This window comes from Sceloporus undulatus, chromosome 2 (genome assembly GCF_019175285.1).
Source record: "Sceloporus undulatus isolate JIND9_A2432 ecotype Alabama chromosome 2, SceUnd_v1.1, whole genome shotgun sequence".
Taxonomy (NCBI): Eukaryota; Metazoa; Chordata; class Lepidosauria; order Squamata; family Phrynosomatidae; genus Sceloporus; species Sceloporus undulatus.
Window position 1 is genome coordinate 22,138,530 of NC_056523.1, and position 24,109 is coordinate 22,162,638.

At 46.7% G+C, this 24,109-nt stretch overlaps 1 protein-coding gene across 1 annotated transcript in view; it reads left to right on the forward strand.

The window, feature by feature from the left end:
* LOC121920308 (E3 ubiquitin-protein ligase TRIM39-like) overlaps positions 1-24,109 on the forward strand; it is a 29,564-nt gene that overhangs the window by 1,038 nt on the left and 4,417 nt on the right. Inside the window, exons 2-7 of the mRNA XM_042447439.1 lie at positions 52-322; positions 7,806-7,992; positions 9,772-9,917; positions 10,081-10,141; positions 12,707-12,813; positions 13,557-13,756. Of these exons, the coding sequence (XP_042303373.1) occupies positions 52-322; positions 7,806-7,992; positions 9,772-9,917; positions 10,081-10,141; positions 12,707-12,813; positions 13,557-13,756 (972 nt within the window). The remainder of the gene's footprint in view (positions 1-51; positions 323-7,805; positions 7,993-9,771; positions 9,918-10,080; positions 10,142-12,706; positions 12,814-13,556; positions 13,757-24,109) is intronic.

A 24,109-nucleotide genomic window follows, 5' to 3' on the forward strand; every position in this document is an offset into this window, starting at 1 on the left:
CAGGGAGCCCTTACTGTTCACATTATTGGCTAAAGCTGATTGAAACTGCAGTCCAACAACATCAGTACATACCAGGACAATCGCTTTAAAAAAGAATATAGATTTTTGGCGAGACTTTTGACAAGAAACCAAATAGATTACAAGTGGGAGAGAATAGAGGGAGTATCATTCAGCTACAAACAAAGAAGGTATAGAGTTAATACAATAGATAAAGCTAAAGAGATATATGAAAAAATATCTAAAGATATAGAAAAGGAAAGGGAAACGAAAGAGGAAAAGAAACAATACAAAAATGATATAGAAGAGAGGAAAGAGAAGAAATAGAAGTCAGTAAGGATTGATTATACTATATTGAAATAACAGTTTGATACCACTTTATTTGTAATGAGTTCTTATGGAATCCTGGGATTTGTGGTTTGATACTTAACATTCTTCTGCTACAGTTAAAGTGAGGCTACTAAAGCAGAGATTCCTTGCAGAGAATCCTGTCACTAAAGCATGGTTGCTCTTAACAGATTAGAAAGCTGAACCAAAACTAACGAAATGAATTTCAACAGGGAGAAATGTAAGGTATTACATTTAGGCAGAAAAAATAAAATGTACAGATATAGGATGGGGGACACTTGGCTTGACAATAGTACATGTAAAAGGGATCTAGGAGTCTTAATAGACCACATGTATAAGTCAACAGTGTGATGCAGCAGCTAAAAAAGCAAATGCAATCCTAGGCTGCATCAATAGAAGTGTAATGTCTAGATCAAGGGAAGTAATAGTGCCACTCTTTTCTGCTTTGATCAGGCCACACCTGGAATACATGTCCAGTTCTGGGCACCATAATTCAAAAAAAATGTTGAGAAGCTGGAATGTGTCCAAAGGAGGGCGATTAAAATGGTGAAGGGTCTGGAACCCATGCCTTATGAGGAGAGACTTAAGGAGCTGGGTATGTTTAGCCTGGAGAAGATCACCCTGTTTAAATATTTGAAGGGGTGTCAGATTGAGGATGGAGCAAGCTTGTTTTCTGCTGCACCAGAGACCAGGACACAGAGCAATGGATGCAAGCTACAGGAAAAGAGATTCCACCTCAACATTAGGACAGTCTTTCCTCATAGGGCATGGTTTCCTCAAAGTAAGAGCTGTTTGACGATGGAACACACTCCCTTGAAGAATGGTGAGGTCTCTTTCTTTGGGGGTCTTTAAACAGAGGCTGGATGGCCATCTGCCAGGGGTGCTTTGACTGAGAGTTCCTAATGGCAAGGGGTTGGACTGGATGACCCTTGAGGTCTCTTCCAACTTATGCTTTTATGAATATTAGAAGGCATTTTTAACAATAAGCATGATTTGGCAATGGAATCAATGGCCTAGTGAGGTGATGGAGTCTCCTTCTTTAGACCTCTTCTAAAAGAGGCTGACAGCTACCTACTGGGGATGCTTCACCTGAAGGTTTTTCACTGAGTAAAAGATTGGGGAAGATGGCTCACAAGGCCCTTCCCAACTCTGATGCTATGACTCTAAACAGTAGAAAAAGCCCTCCTGGTCTAACTTGTGCAGCAACACTCAACCACCCCACTGAATAACTGCAGTTAAAAATCCAGCAACTTTTAATGGCAAATGTAGGCTTGTAATGAGTAACACACACACAGTGTTGTGTGGCTTCAAGTTATTTATGACTTAATGGGGCTTTCTTGGCAAGTTTCTTCAGAAGGGGGGGGTGCCATTGCCATCCTCTGAGGCTGCGAACATGTGACTTGCCTAATGTCACCCTAGTGGCTGAGGTGGGATTCGAATCCTTGTCTCCAGAGTTATTGTCCGATTCTCAAACCACCAAACCACGCTGGGTCCTGACACACATAAACTACTTTTTCAAAAGGAGCACCCTAAGCTCTGCTTTTAACAGGCCCACCGCCATCTCTGTGGCAAGGATTTGCTGCTCCACATCTAAATTTCAACAAGACATGATCTGATCATAACACTGGGATCTTGGAAGCAGGGCTGGGGAGTAGGAGTAAGGAGTAAAGGAGTAAAAAGTTTTTACAGGAATAGGTGTAGGAATAAGGTGTTACTCCATATTCCTGTTATTGCACAGGCAAACACCAAAAAACAATTTTATTATATTGCACTGGGGAAGGAACTGGGAGGCAAAGAGAGACACTTACACACAGAGAGAGACCAGACTTGCAAAGCAACTGGGGATTTCCCCAGGGCTGGGGAGTAGGAGTAAAGAGTCAGAGGTTCTTACAGGAGTAGGAGTAACGTTAAGAAAAAATAGCTTACTCCAGAGTAGGACAAGGAGTAACCCCCAAATCACCACTACTCCCCAGCCCTTCTTGGAAGTAGCCCCATCCTAAATTCAGTCTGCCAGTCTCACGCTCAGTTAAAAACACCAGATGGAGAGTATGCCTGCCACATACAAGAGGCTGGTGACATATTTATTGGAAGTACTCCATGGTTGTTGTGGCAGCCATGAATTCCCAGGTTAGACCCCCGAGACCTCTTCAACCATGTGAGTGATCTTCTCCCTTCAATAAGTAAGCTGCCAACTCAGCATGAAACTTCATGCTTTATGAACTGGCATTTGGCATGATACATCTGTTCATTGTTAAAACAGTGACTTGAACCTGGGTTTGTGTACTGCTCCTAACCAACACAATTCCCCCTAAAACATAGCCAGGAGTAGCCATGTTTTGTTGTTGTTGTGTGCCTTCAAGTCATTTCTGACGTATGGCAACCCTAAGGTGAACCTATCATTGGGTTTTCTTGGCAAGATTCTTCACAGGAGGTTCGCCATTGCCATCCTCTCAGGCTGAGAGTGTGTGACTTGCCTATGGTCACCTAGTGGGTTTCCATGCATGACCGGGGATTTGAACTCTGGTCTCCAGAGTCCTAGCCCCATGTTCAAATCACTACTCCATGCTGGCTCTCTTGTTGGCCATGTAGCAAAGTACAATAACATCCTAAATCATCAGAACAGTGATACCTTTATTGGCCAACCAAAATGTAGAAAACACATGTTGCAAGCTTTCAAAGCTCTGCTGGCTGCTTCATCAGGCAAAGGTGTTTGAAATCACACAGGAGGAAAAAAATGATGATAGAGGCCTGTGTTTTTTAAGATGCTGAAGCTGTTTTCAGTTCAGGAGGTATGGAGAGAGAGGCACGCAGGCACTACTAGGGGGGCGTTCCCACTTGTGATTTAAAACGGATTTAAATACAGAGGTTCGTTTTAACGCGATTCAAAATAAAGCAACTGTTATCCCGCTTTTCAAATCGCTTTATTTGTATCGTTCCCATTTACGTAATGTTTTATTTTAATTCGCTGTAATTGACCCTGTTTCGTCCCCATTCAAGGATGAATCAGTGTACTGTATATTTAAACCGGTTTGGTTACTTTTTCATTCACATTCACTTGTTTCAGCTGTCAATCAAAGCGACGTCATCATGACGTCACATTAATTCAGAGTAACATACACCGATGTAGCCTGTACCTGCGTTCCCACTACCTGGCCATTTTTAATTCGTTATAAATTTTGCGGTTTTTTTTAAAAGAGCCCATCAGGAGGCGCTTATTCATCCTCTTCTGTGTCTCCCCATATTAACTACCATAACTCAGTGCTAGGAAATCCTGGGAATGGTAGTTTATTATGGCACCAGCACTCTCTGGCAGAGGAGAATAAATGTCTCTCACACACAACCACCCCATAGTTCCTCTGGAAAGAGCTTCGGTTCCCCAAATTTGCTTTGCCTGCAGCCTCCCCCATTGATCTCTGGGCTGTCTAGAGGGCTCCCTGGCTGTCTTGGGAGCCATGAACCGGGGATATGTCCTGCAAAACTCATCCCATAGTTCCTCTGGAAAGAGCCTCTGTTCCCCAAATTTGCTTTGCCTGACCCATTGATCTCTGGGCTGTCCTCCAAAAAGTCCATCTGCTGCTCAGGCAGAGGTGAAAAAGAAAAAAAAGAATAGTTAAAAATGGTGTTCAGTGGCTCTCCTCACACATTGGTCTATGAATGAGGAGCAGAGGGGAGGTTGCAATCCACCGGAGGAAAGGCTATTATGCGAATGGAAGAAAATGGCGCCGGCAATGCAGAAAGAAACCAAAGAAGGTGACACCCCCAGGCCAGCCCCTTGAGCGCTTCTCCTCCCATCCTGTGGAACCCGAATCAGACGCCAAAACGTCCCCATTTAAATACAGCTATTCCTATCTCGGATCAAGGGATAATACTAGGGTAGACCCTAGTATTCTTTTACGCTGGTTTATAGGCTTCTAATCCGGGTTAAATGTTACGATTCGAATCACAGTGGGAACGATTGCGGGTTAATCTAGAACTGTTCTAGAGTTAATTCGGGATTGAGTGGGAACAATACACCTTGGATTCGATTTGTAAACCGGTGTATAAGCGAGTGGGAACACCCCCTAGGTGCATTTTCCACAACCACAAGAGGGCTCTGAATAATGTCCCTAAAGGAGGAGATGCCTTCCTTCCGTCCTTCCTTCCTTCCTTCTTTTCTGCTCACAACAGATTGTCAGTTTCTACCTGACTTCACTTCTTTTCTCTTTTTCTCCTTTCTCAGTCAATTACAGCTCTGCTTCTGTCTCTCTCCTCAATGGAGCTGATTCAATGGACAGCTGTGCCATCCGGGTCTTTGCTGCTTCTGTCACATGGGAAATGAAAAAGATTATTCCCCTTTGACTCTAGGTGGTTTCTCTTCCCCTGCAATAGCCCTGGCATTTTACAGTCATCGGCTTCTGATCCCTCAGATCACTAAAAGAAAGACATGAACATATTGCAAAATTTCAATAAAAAATTATTTAAAAAAAAACAGACACAAGCAATGTGCAAGGGGATCTTGTAGCGCCTTTGAGACTAACTGCAAAAGAAGTCGTAGCATAAGCTTTAATCAACTTGTGTGCATCTTAGGAAGTAGACCAAGTCTACCAAAACTTAAGCTACTGCTTCTTTCACACAATCGCAAAAGTGATACAAAAAGGCACAGTGATATTCCAGACTTAACATGGCTGTGTCTGAATTTTATCCACATAGGAAATGTGTGTCTTGAATCAGGGGTGAGGGAGAGAATATTGTGCAGTTGGAAAAGGCCAATATTATGAGGAGCCAGTTACCTTAGGCAACAGATGCTGAGAGCTGGTATCAAAGTGAAGTCAAAGGCTTTCATGGCCAGCATCCATAGTTTACATGTTAATAGTGGAGTTAGTTTTCATGTTGTATTGAGACATCAGAAGAGCTGCCAGACCCACAACTTCCAAATGATCTACAGACCGGCCATGAAAATCCAGCAAATGTTTCATTCAGCAAAGGACAGGACAGACCCTCTCACAGTCGCACGAGTTTACTGTGAAACGTGCAACTGCAAATAAGTCTGCATAGGGACCACCAAACACAACGTTCAAACATGAATCAAAGAACACAAGAGACACTGCAGACTGGGTCAGCCTGAAAAATTAGCAGTAGCAGTACACATTATAAACCACCCTGGGCATAAAATGCTATTTGAAAACACTGAAATTCTGAACCACGCCAACACCTATCAGGTCAGAATGCACAGGGAGGCCACTGAAATCCACAAACACCTGGACAACTTCAACAGGAAAGATGAAACACTGAAAGTTACCTACCAGTCTTGAAGAACACCAAAATCTTTTCCTCAGCTTACTTCAGCTGCTGCAAACTAAGCTCAAAGTGCAAAAGGCGTCACACTCAGTTGACTCAGCAAAGAGAAAGGAGAGGACAAAATCTTGCCCAGTATCTACAGAATCTTGTAGGCTCAGGCAAAAGCAAACCGCTGCAGCCTCTCTTCGCTTGTCTGCTCTTCCTCATTGATAACTTCTGCCATCTTGACCACACTCTGATATTGCTTGGCCACACATGTCTCAGTTGCCATTTGTGAAATGCCCAATACTCAGACCATTGCACCAGGCTGACTCTCATGTGTATATTACATACATGGTTTATTAAACAAGAGAAACATGGCAAATCATAATTACTTTGTTTGCGGAAGCTTATGGTTACAGTTCTTTTTCTTATTTATTAAGTTTCTTTATTAACAAAAGCAAATAAACATGAAGAGACAAATCAAAACCATAAGACAAGACAGAACAAAAAAACCAAATACAAAAAAAATTCAGAAATCTAAATCTTAACTCATACACTGATCCTCACCCCCATCCTCGCCCATCCTTAAAAATGTAGAAAAACAAATATATAAACATTAAAATTAGACTTCTTGCTTCCCTCTATATCTGCTTTCTACATTAACAAATAATTTATCCTCTCAGATCTTCATATGCATTTCACTTTTAACTTCTAATCTTATTAACACAAGCTATTGACTTTTCTTTCCTAATCACAAGTCATAATAAAAATAAAATAAAATAATACATCTTATATTTCAAATCCTGCACTATTGATCTCTCCTCTTTTCCGATTAATATATTCTAGAAATGGATCCTATGTTTTCTTAAATAATGTATTTCTCATTAAATCAATGGTTCAGTGTTTTGAGGCTTGGTTGTTAACAGTTAGCTATGTTTACCTATGAAGAATACAGAGACTTAGCCATGGTAGCTAGAATATCAGTATGGAGAGGGATCTTGTACAGGATTTTGCCATTTTATATACTGTATTTTCTGGCGTATAAGACTACTTTTTATCCCAGGAAAATCTTCTCAAAAGTTGGGGGTCGTCTTATATGCCAGGTGTCATCTTATAGGGCAGATGCTGAAACATCTGAGCTGGAGTGGAGAATCTGCAGTCACCGCATATGTAACTGAAGGGCGGAGCAAGCTGCAGGCATCCGGGACACCGGGGTATGGGAAAAAAAGCCGTGTTTGCAATACCACTCTGATAGTCTTGGAGACAGGGAGGGCTGGGCAGGCAGGGAGAGCTGACCAATCCAAGCAGGCTTTATATACAACAAGTTTTCCTGCTAAGTACCTGCATGTCATAAGCATTTGAATTAAAATTAAATTAATATTAAAATTAAAATGAAATCAAATCTGATGTTTTTTAAATTTTTATTTGGTGTGTGTTGGAAGAGGGGTAGTCTTATATGGCAAGTATATCCCAAACTCTATGGCGGGTTACAAACCGCCATATAGTACGCGATGAGCGTGTACTAGGGTTAGGAAGGGGTGGTGCTTCCGCACCCCCTAACCCTAGTACGTGCTCTGCACGCACAAAATGGCGACGGCCGTTCCACACGGCGGCCGCCATCTTGACGTAGCGGACGCACTGCATCCACACATCGTGCCCCGGAAATGATACTGTGAGCGCGCGACTAGCGCCTCGTGGCGTCTCTTCTGGGACCTGAAAAGGAGCGCGATTTCCGCGCTCCTTCTCTGCAGCATCTGGGAGCCGCGCGGTTTAAAGGCTGCGGCTCCTGGACGCTGCAAGCAGAGGCGGAGCCAGACCGCCACTCTTCGGCAGTGTGTAACCCGCCTATATTTTAACTGGAAAAGTTGGGGGTCATCTTATATGCCCAGTCATCTTATATGCCGGAAAATATGGTAAGAGGCACAATTTTACCATGCCACTGTATGGGACTTGAGCATTCACAGATTTTGTTATCCATGGGGGATCCTGGAACCAAAGCCCAGGGGATACCAAGGGCCCCCTGTAGTACCTTTGAGACTAACGGTGGGAAAGAAGTTGTAGCACAAGCTTTTGTTGACTTGGTCTCCATGTAGGGTTGCCATAACCAGGCGGCCCCATGGCCATTCACGGTTTCGGGGGGGCCCTCCTGGTCCGGTCGGTTTGGGCCCCCACTTGTGCCTTGTTCCCGGTTTGGGGGCCAGCTCCGGCCCTTGCCGCTGCCGCTAATGTGGCTGCTGCGGCGCAACCCACCTCCTCCCCCGTCCGCCTCTTCTCTTACTCGGCGGCAGAAGCGCCGCTGCCACCGGCCCCCACTGGGGGGCTCATGCGCCGCCCAGCCTCAGCAGGGGCCAGTGGCAGCGCGCGCCTGACCCATTCCCTCGTGCGCGCGTGCCTGTCCTTTTTTCTCGCGCGCGCACGCCTGCCCCAGTTCCCTCCGCGCCACACGCTGCCCTGCTTCCCTTCCTTCCGTGCCAGCCATCATAAGGAGGAGGAAGGGGAGAGGAGAGGAGGAGGAGGCCGAAGGAAAGCGGACAGGTCTGCCTTGGTTTTTTTGGGGTTTTTAAATTATATTTAAAAAAAAATAAAATACTTATTTTATTTAATTTTTTAATTTTTTATTATTGCTTTTTAATTTTTGTTTTATTAATTTTTATATTGCTTGTTTTTATTTTATTTCATTAATTTTATTATTGCTTGTTTTTGTTTTTATTTTATTAATTTTATTATTGCTTGTTTTTGTTTTTTTATTATTTTATTATGGTGTTTTTATTTTATTACAATTAATTTTTATTATCAAATATATACACCCCTGCCTGTTGTTTTTATTTATTTTTTCATTATTTTTTATTATTAAATATATGCAAGTGCACTTTTTGTGTATTTATGGTGCTTTGAATGCTAACAAGTCTGCCTTTCTTGGCCAATTATAGTGGTGATGAGATGATGATGATGATGAGACGACGACGACGGTGATATTGATATCAACAAGCCTCTGAGGCACGGCCAATGTAACTGCGGTGATTTTACAAACTCATGCGCAGTGAAGAAAAACCACAGTCCCTTGCCCAAGTGCACACTTCTGAGAAGTAAAGTTGAACCCGAAGCAAGTACATTTCTGCCATCTGTCTAAGAATAATGCCAAAATGTCCTCCATTTTGATCATGCCAAAAACATGCATTTATATTAACATTTTTTTAAAAAAACCTCATTTTTGCGTGTCCTCCATTTTATAAAAATGTGTCCTACATTTGAAAATGTTGCCCTACATTTGCCCTACATTTGTCCCGGTTTGGAGATCCCACTTATGGCAACCCTACTCCATGACCCTGGAGCAGTCACACTCTCTCAGCCTCAGGGGACGGCAGTGGCAAACCTCCTCTGAATAAATCTTGCCAAAAAACACAAAAACCATTATAGGTTTGGCTTAGGGTTGCAAAGCATAGAAAAACAAAGCAAAAAAGCAGTACATATTTTGTTCAGGTTCTTCTACATGCCACTGTCGATCCTGCAAGGGGTTGAAGCGAGGGGTGGGGTCCTTCTTAGAAAAGTTATGTCTTCAGTCCATACCTCTGGTCGTGTGAAGTGCTGATTATGGCGTGTGTGTCCAAAGGCTGTCATAGGTTTCCCCAGCCATCCTCCACATTAACCTTTTCTTGCAGGTCCTTATTTTTTTTGAGTTTTACTGCTCCCAGAAACTTTGCTTTGTGTTTCTGGGAGTGTTGTGCTACTCCAGACAAGGCTTCTGAACTATTTCTTTAACCTAAAGAAGAACAGTTTAATATTTGTGAATTTGTGTTCGATCCACCCATTTGAACCACTTTGTCATCCTGGCCCAGTTCCAGGGAATAATTAAAAATCATCAGCTGCTCTTGGAGCAATAAAAAGAGATGCAGAAAGTGAAACCTAATGTGTGTGTTTGCTTCCAAGGATCATCATGGCTACCAGTTCTGTACCAAAACCAGCTTTCAATCCAAAGCCCGCCGCCAGCCTCCTGTCTGCGCCTTTGCCAGGGCCCTTCAGAATTGCCATGGTCTTCAAGGGACAGAAGTACTGCCGTTTCTGTTTCATCACTTAAAGAAGGAGCAAATTACACACCAGAATTCCCTTAAGGATGACAGCAAGGAGAAGAAAGAGGAAGTCAAAAAGGAAGAAGGGAAGAAACTGAAGAGAAGAAGAGGCATGGGGACAATGCTGGGAACATGGTGAGAACCTGATTTGGTTTTGTGTCCAGGAATCGGCTCTCCTCTGTAAGGTCTGCAAGGCATCTGGAGATCAGGCATCTCATACTGTGAAGTCTGTTGAAGATGCTGCCCGTGTGTATAAGGTGGGAATGTCTGTCTGTCTGTCTGTTATTAGAGGTTACACTAGGGGACATCAGGGTGTGTTGACCACATTGGGGGACACTAGAAGGGGGTGTACATCCAGTGTGATGGTACACCTGGTGGTACTAGCACACCCCCCTTCTCACTCACCCAGCAGCCATGCAAGACCCTGAACAGGCCATCCAGAGGCATCACCGTCCCCCGCTGAACGGAAAGTATGTGCACCCCCCAGCAGTCTGGCTAGGCAGGGTGGCCAGCCAGAAGGCAGGCCATCCTCCACCACACCAGGTGACACCGGCCCCAGTAACACCACTGCTTCCAACTCTATGATTGTATGCTTCGACTACTCATACAATGAAACTAAGTGTGCCTGCTAGGCAATGACCTTTGTCTTAGGCAGCATATGTCGGGTATGGCCTGCTAACACACTCCACAGGGTTTGTGTGAAGAGAAAATAGGAATGGGCAACCCAGAACATGTTGGAGAGAGATCAACACAAAGCATTAATAAATAGATCAGCGAATGCTTCCCATTCTTTCTGTGAATATGGAACAGAGGAGGTGATGGTGGAGCTCTAGGCAATGATTGCTCATATTACTGGGTAAGATTACCTGGGTAGGGACATCATTGGGTAGGAGTGTGGGGATGTGAGCCACTCCCTAAGGGAGGGTAACACTGCTGCTCCCCAAATGTCGGCCTTTTAACAGAAATGGGCTTGGTTTTGCCCATGTCCCTTTAAAACCCTGGAGCTCAAGAGGAAGAGAAGGCTTAAGTGGGCAAGTCTCAATGGACAAAAAAAGGAGAGGCCTCAGGGTTTTAAAAAATTTTTCTTTAACAACATCACATCTTACCATTTTTCACTTTAGCACACATGAACCATGTAATATAAATACATTTGTGTTCTGCATATGATATTGCAATTCAAGGGGATAATTTTATTTTGCTACGTGTTTGTCATAACTATTGCCATTACAGCCACTGATATACCATTAGTACAAAAAATGTTATTAAGGTTCTGTATGGTTTAGTATCAGGGAGAGACCAATGACAAGGTGACACACAAGTTATTGCATCTGGTGATGCCTAGTGACTGGGATGGGGTGGGAACAAGTCTGATGCCTAAGTCAAGGCACTACTGCTTACCTTTCACTCTTGGACCCAAGCATCTTGTGACTACAAACCCCAGAAGCCCTAGCCACCATGGCAGTAGCCATCTTGATGGGGAATTCTGAGAGCTGTCATCCCAAAAGAAAGTTTCCAAGCTCTGCAAGCCCAGGATTGATTTTCCTTGTGCTATATGAACTTCCTGTATTAGCACTGTGTATTCCATTAATGTATGTAAATACTTGTACGGCCAGAATGAACTTTGTCCAGCACTATAATCTTCTCCACTGTAAAAGCATTTTCCACCATAAAAGCTGATGATAGTGAAACACTGTAAAATTCTATCTGAGGAGTCAGTGAAATTTATTCTTTTGTCTCCTTGTTGTTGTAAGGCGCCTCTTGTAGTCGGTAGAAGTAAAAATAGATATAAAATACTTTATATCATACTTGTCTCAGAGTGCATCTACACTGTAGAAAACAATGCAATTTGTCACCACTTTAACTTCCATGGCTCCACCTGAATCCTGGGATTTGCAGTTTGATGAGGCACCATCACTCTTTGACAAGAAGGCTAAAGACCTTGAAAACAAATCACAGGAATCCATAGGATGGAGCTACAGCAATTAAAAATGTCAGACTGCATTGTTTCTACAGTACAGATGCACCCAGAGCCATCCCACACTTTGGCTCGCTGAAGTAAAGGACAAGATCCCACTACACAGAGACATACAACACTTTTCCTCCAGAATTTCCTCAACTTAGAAGGGCAGGCATATCACACATGAGGATAGCTATCTCCAAAATACAAGGTGGCCGATATCCAAAAGAGCTCCACTGATTTCCCCAGTATTTGCCCACAGTTGCCTAGGCACTTGTCGCTGAGCCTGCTTGTCCTATCAATCATCTTGGTCAAGGATCTCCCAGTAAAAGAAAATAAATTACTCTGAAATGAACCTGCTGGGTGTTTATCAGCGGAGCAAAATTCTCCAGAGATAGGACAGGAACTACCAGAGTTCTTTCCAGAACTGAATTAGACTGAACAATGGCATTCAGCATTGATCTTGGGGTGAAAAGATGTAAATAAAAAAAATTCATTTTCTTTTTTCTGCCAGAGGAAACTGCAACATGCTGTACATTGCTCAAGAAACATCTAGAAGAGTCTCAGGAGCAGACATACGGAAGGGAAGAAAACAGCTATTGGAAGGCAGGTACCACATTTTCCAGTCTCCAGTGCCTCACTTGTGCGGAGAGAATACGGCAAACACTGGTTTCCTGTATGATTTACTGCAAAGTGCATCCTTGAGAGGAAAAAGCAGCAGCTGATGAAAGTAGGTTTGGCAAGAAACCATTGTGGGGTCCTACTCTGGACCTGTGTAAGATTGCAAGAGCATGGTTGCTTTTTAAAAATTCTCTTCAAAATAAAAGTGGCAAATTTTAAGCATGCTTTAAAAAAAAAGAAAAGAAAAGAAGTTTGTTGCAATGTATAGGTTGGCCCCAGCATTTGTACTTTTTTGGCATTCATGTTTACAATTCAGACACTATTGCCACACAAGCAATTCCCCCAAAAACTATCTAAGAGCCAGCAGTTGCACTGAGCAATAGGGGTCGTTGCAGGTGATTGGGGCACTGCAGAATTATTTTTCGAGTGTCTCTCACAGTGACCTATGCCCAATTAGTCCTTGTCACACGGAGATCACTGGCAAGAGCGACTGGAAACCTACTGCAGTGCCGCAATCACAAGCAGAACAGACTTCTGTCTCCAGTGAAGCTGCTGGCTATAAAGGTAGGTTTGTAGGGTGGGATCACGGGATATACTAGCGACACACGTAATTACATTTGTGGTGCAGGATTGCAGGCAAAGTTGGCTCTCCGATCACAAAATCCTCCCTGGTGGTGCGCTTCCTCACTACAGGACTTCAGTACATTGAAGTAACTATTTTCATAATCAGCTAAAAGCGCAATAAATAAAGGTCCCACATCATACTTGTGCAGATTGCCCCTCTTTCCCACGACTCAGATACTGCTTTAATAAAGCAAATCCAGAATCTACTGGACAAAGACTAAAATTTCGCAGGCGTGCAAGCTTTGAGTTCATCAGGATCTTCATCAGGCTGGGCAGTCCAATAAAACACAGAGAGTGAGGACAAACACATAGGCCAGTAGTTCCCAGATTTTAGTCGCTCAGATGTTTGCACTTCAGCACCCAGAATTCCTGACTGTTGCCAAACTGGCTGGGTTTCTGGGAGTTAAAGTCAAAACACCTGGAGGACCAAAGTTTGGAATCACTGACACAAGGGAAGGCAAGGGACAGGTGTCTGAGTTGTAACCAGCCTTATTTCTCAGAAACTGGGTCACTATTTCCTCTCCCACCAGCATGCATTCCTGGGTGCAACTGACCCCTGCACACGTACCATGTCTCTACAATCTTCATGCTAGGACTGAGTCTAACTGCAGACCTTTATGGTTACAAACAACCAGAAACTGTTTGATTTTCCCTTCTTCTCCCCCAGACCAACTTTCTCTAAGTCAGGGGTCGGCAACCCCCGGCCCGCGGGCCGCCTCCAGCCCACGGAGGCGGCAGGACCGGCCCCAGGCTGGCCGGCGCCACCACGCCACTGCCGCCTCCGGGGCTTCTGCAGGCTCCTCCCAGGGCCCACGCGGCCCAGGCCTCTCCTTCTGAGGCCCCCTCAGAGGCCGGGAAGGAGCCGGCGGAGCTGCCCACGCGGGTGTCCCTCCTCCTTCCTGGCCTCTGAGGGCTCGAGGCCCCTCAGAAGCCGGGAAGGAGCCGGCGGGGACGCCCGCGTGGGTGTCCCCATCTCTTCTCCCGGCTCTTGAGGGCCTCGAGCCCCCTCAGAAGCCGGAAGGAGCCCTTGGTGTTCTCTGTGCAAAATCCCCTCTCAGCACTTGTGCCTTTCGGGTTGAGACAGTGTGCATGCTTTCTGCCTTTTATTTTAATGCATTTTAGTAGTTTCCATGCTTTAACTATATTATATTATTATTATTATTATTATTTGTAACATTATTATTATTATTATTATTATTTTTATATTATATTACTTGCCCTTGGTGTTCTTTTGTAAAATCCCCTCTCAGTACCTTGTGCCTCTGGGTTGAGACAGTGCACTTCTTCTGCTCTTATTTTGAAGTGCATTTTAGTAGTTTCCATGCTTGGAACTATATATTATTATTATTATTTACTGCCCTTGGTGTTCTCTGTGCAAATCCCCCTCTCAGCACCTTGTGGCCTTTCTGGGTTGAGACACTGTGCAGCTTCTTCCTTTTTTTGAATTGCTTTGTAATAGTTTCCATGCCCCGGCTCAAAAAGGTTGCCTACCCCTGCTCTAAGTCCTAAATCAGCAAAAGGTTCAAGTACTAAAGACTGCATACTCTGTGGAATTCACTAGATCCTGATAAAGGTGGTTTTCACTTATAGATTGGAATTTGTTTGGTCCTCATGGCCCTTGTTTTATTACTCTTCTGATGTCACCCAAAGTCAGTCCACTGAGCAAAATACTGTACAATAAAATAAAAAAGAGATGTAAATCATAATGGCAAGGATACTAAATGAATTGTGCCCCCCTGGGCAGGTAGGAGAATTAGTTGCAACTTACCAGATAGCAGGGAAAGCTATGTCACCTGCTGAAATTCCTCTCTTCTGCACAAACTCTGCACAACTACCAATGTACTGAAACTTCAGGAAGTGCTCTGTCCTTCTATACATCTGGACACCCAGTCTACTTTTGCTAGGATACTTGTGCTCATTGGAAGGCATAGAACAGCAGATTTTATAGCTGAGAAGGAACCATGGAAATACAGTGGAGCCTCCACATTCGCTGGGGTTAGAAGTACAGGAGCCAGTGAAAATGGGAAAGACACAAATAAAAAAACACTGGGTATTTTTGTTTTTTGTTTTTGTTTTTGCTTTGCCTGATAGAAACACCCTCTAGGAATCTCTAGGTCTCTGGCATAAGCCTGTGATCTATACTGCCAGAAGTTGACCACAGAATGCACTGAAAGACCTACAAATGCCTAGGGAAGTGTTCTCTCTAGGAATCTCTAAGTCTTCCAGCACATCTCCTGGTGGACATTGACCACAGAGTCACACCGGAGGACCAAGATTCCTAAAGAGAACATAATAATCAAATCTGTGAATAATCAAATCCACAAAAGTCAAAGCTGCAAGTGGAGGGCTGACTGTAATCTCATCCAATGCAGTAGTGCTGACCCTATTATGTGGCAGAGTGAGGCAATAACCTCAACCAGCAGATACTGAAAGACAGCAGAATTGTTTCTCCTGACTCCCCCAAGAGTTGAATCCTAAAGTTGGAAGAGACCCAAGAAGGGCCATCCAGTCCAACCACATTCTGCCATGCAGGAATACACAATCAAAGCACCCTTGACAAATGGACATCCAGCTCTGTTTAAAAAACTTTCAAAGAAGGAGACCCACCACTCTCCCAGTCAACACATCCACTGTCAAACAGCTCTTACTGTCAGGAAGTTCTTCCTAGTGTAAATGAATCTCCCCACCATTCCTCTCTCCTGGAGACAAACCTTGCGATTGATTTAGCTTTTGATAGCCAGTGTGGAAGGAAGGTTACACTGCTCCTGTATACAAAATGCAGAGAAGCACCAGCTTGTCTCTGTGGCAAAATATCTTTGATGAGCCTATAGTGTACGACAGCCATACTTAATCCCTTTGACCTTCTTTTTCTGTTGGTGATGAAGGAATGCAGTACACAGCCAGAAAGAGAGAGTAATGGATGAGTTTTTATAAGCTCCATGATTCTTGTTGAGGAAGAAAGAGAGGCTTCTGAGATGCTGAAGGAGGAGAAGCATGCAACCCTGAAGGAGCTGCACCAGAATTGAACAAGCTCTCGGAGCAAAACTCTTCCCTGAAGCAAATGATTGCAGAGACAAGAAGAAAAGTCAGCAGTCAGACACAGAACTTTTGAAGGGAGACAAGATTTAATGTCCTACCATGACCCAGTATCCCAATCAAAGCTCTGGCTGTGACTTGTAGGGTTGCCATATCCCGCCCCCCGGCGGGACAGTCCCGGTTTGGGCGGTGCCGTCCCGGTCCCGGTCCGGTTTGGCGCTCAAACCGGGACGGCCCCGCCCACGCGGACACCGCGGCCCCTGCGGCGGCTCCAAGGCCTTGCTGAGGGCCTGGGAAGGCTCTCCGCGGTTGGAGCTCCAGCCGCGGAGACGCTCCCTCCCGGGCCCCAGCGAGGCCTTTGAGGCGCCTCCGCAGTCGGAGCTCCGGCCGCGGGGGCCTCCAAGGCCTCCGCGAGGCCAGGGAGGAGGAGAGGGCCGCTCCCACCGCGGCCATCGCCGCGATGAGGGGCGGCCCCCGCCTCCTTCCCGGCCTGAGAGCCGGCCTAGCTCCCTCTCAGGCCGGGAGGAGGGGAGAAGAGCCCAGCACCGCGGCAATCGCCGCGATGCCAAGCTTCCCCCGCCCTTCCCCGGCCTGAGAGCCGGCCTAGGCTCCCTCTCAGGCCGGGAGGAGGGGAGGAACCCCGGCACCGGGCAATCGCCGCGATGCCAAGCTCCCCCCCGCCTTCCCGGCCTGAGAGCCGGCCTAGCCTCCCTCTCAGGCCGGAGGAGGGGGAGAAGCCCGGCACCGCGGCACGCCGCGATGCCAAGCTTCCCCCCGCCCTTCCCGGCCTGGAGAGCCGGCCTAGCCTCCCTCTCAGGCCGGGAGAAGGGGGAGGAAGCCCGGCACCGCGGCAATCGCCGCGATGCCAAGCTTCCCCCTGCCCTTCCGCCGAGAGCCGGCCTAGGCTTCCTCCAAGGCCGGGAGGAGGGGGAGGCTGCTTGGCCCGCGGCAACGCCGCGATTCCAAGGGCCCCCGTTCCTCCTCCCGGCTTGGGAGCCACCTAGGCGTCTCCGAAGCCGGGAGAGGAGGAGGACAGGGTTTGAAAATGTAGGCCTTTTTTTTTTAATTTCCTAGCCAGGAAATTTTAAAAAAAAGTCCTACATTTTCAAACCTGGTCCACATTTGTCCCGGTTCGGAGGTCCTCCATTATGGCAACCCTAGCGGTGAGTGTGTACTGGTTTGCCTGTTCACATAAATTAATGTTAGATGTTAGTTTCAGTAGTAGAACCCAGAGTAGGGAAAGTTACTGGCCTGGTGCTATGGCTCCCAGAATTTTCTGGAGATCGAAATTTTGGGATTCTGGGAGGCATTGTCCAAAAAGGAAACCTCTCCCATCTTGAATCAAATAAGGTTGGAAAAGTTATTTCCTGGACTACAACCCCAGAATCTCCTAGCCAGTGGCTGCTACTTGGAAAATTCGGGGAGTGTTAGTATAAAGGTGTGTGTATATACATGCATGTGACTCCAGTTGCCGGTCAATGTATGGAGACCCAGGAATTAATAGGGTTTTCTTACAGGCAAGGTATACAGTAACCCCTCCTAACTCGCAGGTGATCTGTTCTGGACCCCCCCACCCCCCCCCCCACAAGTTAGGGAAACTTGCAAATAATCAAGCCCCATTGAAATGAATTGGGTGTGCTCCGGCGTGTGAGCATAGGCTATGCAGCAGGCAGGAGATGGCCCTTTCACCTCATTGGTGTTCACCCCTCGTAGATCATCAAGTCGCCTATTTCAATACGCAACTTGAAGGGGCGACTGTACCAGATGTGGTTTTTGCAGTTCTTTCCTCTGAATATAGCAAGCACTGATATTTTGTTGGCAGTCTCTCATCTAAGTATGAAACAGGGCTGACACTGCTCAACTCAAGATCAGATAGAGATCGGGTGCTTTTAGGGTATTAGAACCCTTCCTTTCACATGCAAAGCTGATGCTTTCCTCAGATTCGGGAAAGCTATCTTTGTATCTCTCTCAGATTCTGAAAAAATATAGAATCATAGAATAATAGAGTTCAAAGAGACCGCCAAGGGCCATCCAGTCCAACCCCTGCCATGCAGGAAACCAAATCAAAGTATCCCGATAGATGGCCATTCAGCCTGTCAAAGACCTCCAAAGAAGACTCACACATCCGAGGGAGTTTTGTGCCGACTTTTTCTTCCACGACCGCTGAAGGCTGATCGCAACCGCTCTCTTGATCCCTGTCCCTCGTGGTTTCGCGCCCAGGGGGACCGGCGGTAAACATTTATTGTTACGCGGATAATTAATACAATCCTTGGAGGATGGGCCTTATTTCCCATAGATCTTAAATGGCCATTGTAAAACAGATCCTAAAAAAGCCATCCGCACCACTGGTTCAGAATAATTATCGGCCTTTGTTTCGCTGCTAACATTTTTTGGGAAGGTGATCGAGAGGGCGGTTGCGTCCAGCTTCAGGCGGTCTTGGAAGAAAGGGAACAAACTCCCTCGGAGGGTAGTGGAGTCTTCTCTTGGAGTCTTGAAACAGAGGCGGAAGGGCGACTACGGGGATACGTTGATTTGATTTCCTGCAGGCAGGGGTTGACGAGGGCCCTTGCGTCCTTTGAACTCTATGGATTCTGGATCTATGTTTCTCAGATGAGAGAGATACAAAATAGCTTCCGAATTCTGAGAAAGCATCAACTTTGACATGTGAAAGTGAAGGCTAAATACCTAAACGCACAGATCTATCTGAGCTTGAAAGTGAGCAGTCAGCCCTGTGGGTCATACTAGATGAGAGACGCCAACAAATATCAGGTGGGCTGTTGGCTTATGATTTCAAGGAAAGACTGGCAAAACCACATCGGAGGAATCGCCCCTTCAAGTCTGCGTATTTGAATAGGCAGACTGAGGATGACGTAGGGGACACACCAATGAGGTGAAAGGCCATAGCTCCTGCGTGCATAGCCTAGCCACACGCAGGGGCACACCATTCATTCAATGGGCTTGATTAATGCAAGTTCCTAACTTGTGGGGGGGGGGGGGGGGTCCAGAACGATCACCTGCGAGTTAGGAGGGGTTACTGAATACCTGCCTAAGAAAACCCGATTAAATTCCGGGGTCTCCTACATTGACGCGGCAACTGGAAGTCCATGCATGATATACACACACCTTTATACTAACCCCAGAATTTTCCAGTACATGACCACTGCTTAGGAGATTCTGGGGTTTTATCCAGGAAATAACTTTTCCAACGTTGTGATTAAGATGGGAAGGTTGCCTTTTGAAATGCATCCCAGAATCCCAAATTTCGATCTCCCAGAAAATCTGGGAGCCATAGCACCAGGCAAGGTAACTTTCCCTACTCTGGGTTCTACATACGGAACGAACATTTAACATTATTTATGTGAACAGGCAAACCAGTACAACACTGCACAGCGAGGGTTGCCATAATGGAGGACCTCCGACCGGAAAATGTAGGACAGGTTTGAAATGTAGGAACTTTTTTTTAAAATTTCCTGGCTAGGAAGTAAAAAAAAGGCCTACATTTTTCAAACCCGGTCCGACTCCTCCTCCTCCCCGGCGTCGGAGGACGCCTAGTGGCTCCCAAGCCGGAGGAGAACGGGGGCCGCTTGGAATCGCGGCTATTTCGCGCGTCCAAGCAGCCTCCCACTCCTCCGGCCTGGGAGGAAGCCTAGGCGGCTCTCAGGCCGGGAAGGGCAGGGGAAGCTTGGCAATCGCGGCGATTGCCCGCGGTGCCGGGCTGCCTCACCCTTCTCCCGGCCTGAGAGGGAGGCTAGGCCGGCTCTCGGCCGGGAAGGGCGGGGGAAGCTTGGGCATCGCGGCGATTGCCGCGGTCCGGGCTTTCCTCCCCCTCCTCCCGTCCTGAGAGGGAGGCGAGGCCGGCTCTCAGGCCGGGAAGGTGCGGGGGGGAAGCTTTGGCATCCGCGCGATTGCCCTCGGTGCCGGGCTGTCCCTCCCACTCCTCCCGCCTGAGAGGAGCTAGGCCGGCTCTCAGGGCCGGGAAGGGCGGGGGGAAGCTTGGCATCGCGCGGATTGCCGCGGTGCTGGGCTTCCTCCCCCGCCTCCCGGCCTGAGAGGGAGCCTAGGCCGGCGTCTCAGGCCGGGAAAGGAGGCAGGGGGCAGCACCTCAGCGCGGCGATGCCGCCGGTGGAAGCGCTCCCCCTCCTCCCTGGCCCTCGAGAGCCCTTGGGGGCACCCGCGGCCGGAGCTCCGACTGCGGAGGCGCATCAAAGGCTCGCTGGGCCCGGGAGGAGCGTCTCGCGGTCTGGACTCCAACGCGGAGAGCCTTCCCAGGCCTCACAAGGCCTTGGAGCCGCCGCAGGGCCGCGGTTGTCCGCGTGCGGGCCGTCCCGGTGTTGAGCGCCAAAACGGACGGGCCGGACGGCACCGCCCAAACCGGGACTGGCACCGCCGGGGGGCGGATATGGCAACCCGCTCACAGCCGAGCTTTGATGGGACATACTGGTCATGGTATGAACATTAAATCTTGTCTCACCTTCAAAAGTTCTGTGGCCTGACTGCTGAAGTTTTCTTGATCTCTGCAATCATTGTCTTCAGGGAAGAGTTTTTCTCCGAGAGCTTGTTCAAATTCTGGGGCAAGCTCCTTCAGGGTTTGCATGCTTCTTCCTCCTTCAGCATCTTCAGAAGCTCTCGTCTTCCCTCAACAGGAAATCAGGAGCGTAGAAACTCAGCCCATTACGCTCTCTTTCTGGGCGGTGTACGCATCCTTCATCACCAACAAAAAAAGAAAGTCAAAGGATTAAAGTTGGCTGTCGTACACTTAGGCTCATCAAAGATGTTTGCCACAGAGACAAGGCTGGGTGCTTCTCGCATGGTGTATACAGGAGGCATGTACTTCCTTCCACACTGGAGAGCAAAAAGCGAAATCAATCGCAGGTTTGTCTCCACAGGATAGAGGAATGGGGGGAGATTCCATTTAACATAGGAAGAACTTCCGACAGTAAGAGCTTTTTGACAGTGGAATGTGTTTGACTGGGAGAGGGGTGGGGTATCCTTTTTGAAAGGTTGTTTAAACAGAGGCTGGATGTCCATTTGTCAAGGTGCTTTGATTGTGGTATTCCTGCATGGCAGAATGGGGTTGGACTGGATGGCCCTTCTTGGGGCTCCTTCCAACATTGAGATTCAACTCTGGGGGAGTCAGAGAACATTCTGCTGTCTTTTCAGTTCTGCTGGTGGGTTATTGCTAACTCTGCCTAATAATAGGGTCAGCACTACGGCATTGGAATGAGATTACAGTCGCCCCCACGGTGAGCTTTGACGTTTGTGGATTTGATTAGTCACAATTTGATTATTAATGTTCTCTTTAGAATCTTGTCCTCCGTGTTGACTCTGTGGTCAATGTCCACCAGAGGATGTGCTGGAAGAACGTAGAGATTCCTATAGAGAAAACACTTCCCTAAGGCATTTGTAGGTCTTTTCAGTGCAATTCTGGGGTCAACTGCTGGCAGATATAGATCACAGGCTTTATGCCAGAGGACCTAGAGATTCTAGAAGGGTGTTCTAATCAGGCAAGCAAAAAACAAAACAAAAACGAAAATACCCAGTGTTTTGTTATTTGTGTCTTTCACATTTTGCACTGAGCTCTGTACTTCTAACCCACGAATGTGGAGGCTCCACTGTATTTCCATGGTTCCTTCCTCAGCTATAAAATCTGCTGATTCCTAGCCATTCCATGAGCACAGTAGCCTAGCAAAAGGAGACTGGAGTGTCCAGATGTATAGAAGGACAGAGCACTTCCTGAAGTTATCAGTACATTGTGTAGTTGTCAGAAAGTTTGTGCAGAAGAGAGAATTTTCAGCAGGTGACATAGCTTTCCCTGCCCGAGATGGTAAGTGCGCAACGAATGCTCCTACCGCCCAGCAGGGGGGCACATTCATATTATATCCGTGCAGTATGATTTAAAAATCTCTTTTTTATTTATTGTAAAGATATGGCTCAGTAGGACTGACCTTTGGAGTAACATCAGAGAAAATTAATAAAAACAGGGCCATGAGGACCAAACAATTCCAAAAGCTATAGTGGGAACAACAACTTTAATCAGGATCTAGTGAAATTCCACAGGATATGCATCTTTATAACTTGACCTTTTGCTGATTTAGGACTTAGAGCAGGGGTAGGCAACCTTGTTTGAGACAGGGGCAGGGAACTATTTACAAAGCAATTCAAAAAAAAGGAAGAAAGCATGCACAGTGTCAACCAGAAAGCCACAAGGTGCTGAGAGGGGAGTTTGCACAGAGAACACCAAGGGCAAGTAAATAATAATAATAATAATAAGAGTTCCAAGCATGGAAACTGAAATAAAATGCACTTCAAAATAAATGCAGAAGCATGCATGTCTCAACCCATAAAGGCACAAGTACGGAGAGGGGATTTTACACAAAGAACACCAAGGGCAGTAAATAATAAGAAAGAAGAATAATATAAGAATAAGAATAAATAGTGACAATAATATAATATAATAATAAAATAATACTAAACTAGGTACAGCAGGAAACTACTAAATGCAATCTCAAAATAAAAAGGCGAAAGCATGCCCCTGCTCAACCCAGAAAGGCACAAGGGGCTGAGAGGGGATTTTGCCAGATAACACCAAGGGCTCCTTCCCGGCTTCTGTGGCCTCGGGCCCTCAGAGCCGGGAAGGAGATGGGGACACCCCGCTGAGCCGTACCCGCCGCTCCTCCCGGCTTCTGAGGGGCCTCGAGCCCTCAGAGGCCGGGAGGAGGAGAGGACACCCCGTGGGCACTCCGCCGGCTCCTTCCCGGCCCTCTGAGGGGGCCCTCAGAAGGAGAGGCCTGGGGCCGCGTGGGCCCTGGGAGGAGCCTGCAGAAGCCCAGGAGGCGGCAGTGGCAGTGGTGGCGACGGACCCAGCCGGGGGCCGGTACCTGCCGCCCCGTGGCTGGAGGCGGCCCGCGGCCGGGGGTTGCCGAACCCTGACTGTAAGAAAGGTGGTCTGGGAGAAAAGGGAAAATCAAACAGTTTTCTGGTTGTGGTGTAACCATAAAGGTCTGCAGGTTAGCTCAGTCCTATCATGAAGATTGTGAGACGTTGGACGTGTGCAGGGGTCAGTTGTTCACCCAGGAATGCATCGGTGGGAAGAGGAAAGAGTGACGCCACAGTTTCTGAGAACATAAGGCTGGTTACAAATCAGACACCGGTCTCGCCCCCTTGCCTTACCTTGTGTCAGGGATTCCCAACTTTGGTCCCGCCAGGTTGTTTTTGGACGTTAATCCCAAAACCCCAGCCGTTTGGGCAAATCAGGAATTCTGGGTGCTGAAGTTGCAAACAGCTGAGCGATAAATCTGGAACTACGCCCTATGTGTGTGCCGCACTCTCTGTGTTTGATTGACTGCCCAGCCTTGATGAAGAGGTCCGGATAGCTCAAAGCTTGCACGTCTGCGAAATTTTAAGTCTTTGTCCAGTAAGATTCTGGATTTGCTTTATTAAAGCAGTTCTGAGTCGTGGGAAAAGGGGCATCCTGCAAAAAGTATGATGTTGGGACCTTTTAATTTATTGCGCGTTTAGCTGTTAGGAAAATATTATATTCAATGAATCTGAAGTCCTGTAGTGAGGAAGCGCACCACCAGGGAGGATTGTGTGATCGAGAGCCAAACTTTGCCTGCTATCCTGCACCACAAATGTATTACGAATGTGTCCGCTATGTATCATCCCGTATCCCACCCTACAAACCTACCTTTATAGCCAACTCACTGAGAGACAGAAGGTTCTTTTCGCTTGTGTTTGCGGCCGTGCAGTAGGTTTCCAGTCGCTCCTTTGCCAGTGATCTTCCAGTGTGACAAGGACGAATTGGGCATAGGATGCACTGGTGAGAGGACACGAGAACATAATTCTGGCAGTGCCCAAGCAGCTGCAACAGACCCCAGGCTCAGTGCAACTGCTGGCTCTTAAGAGAGTTTGGGGGGGAATTTGCTTGTGTGGCAATCGTGATCTGAATTGTAAACATGAATGCAAAAAAGACAAATGCGGATGCCAACCTATACATTGCAACAAACGTCCGTTGCTTTTCTTTTTTTTAAAAGCTGCTTAAATGGCCACGTTTATTTTGAAGAAGAAATTTTTAAAAAGCAACCATGCGACGTGCAATCTTACACAGTCCAGAGGTAGGACCCCAAATGGTTCTTGCCACCTACTTCCACAGCTGCCGCTTTTTCTCTCAAGGATGCAGTTTTTTTCTTGCAGTAATCAT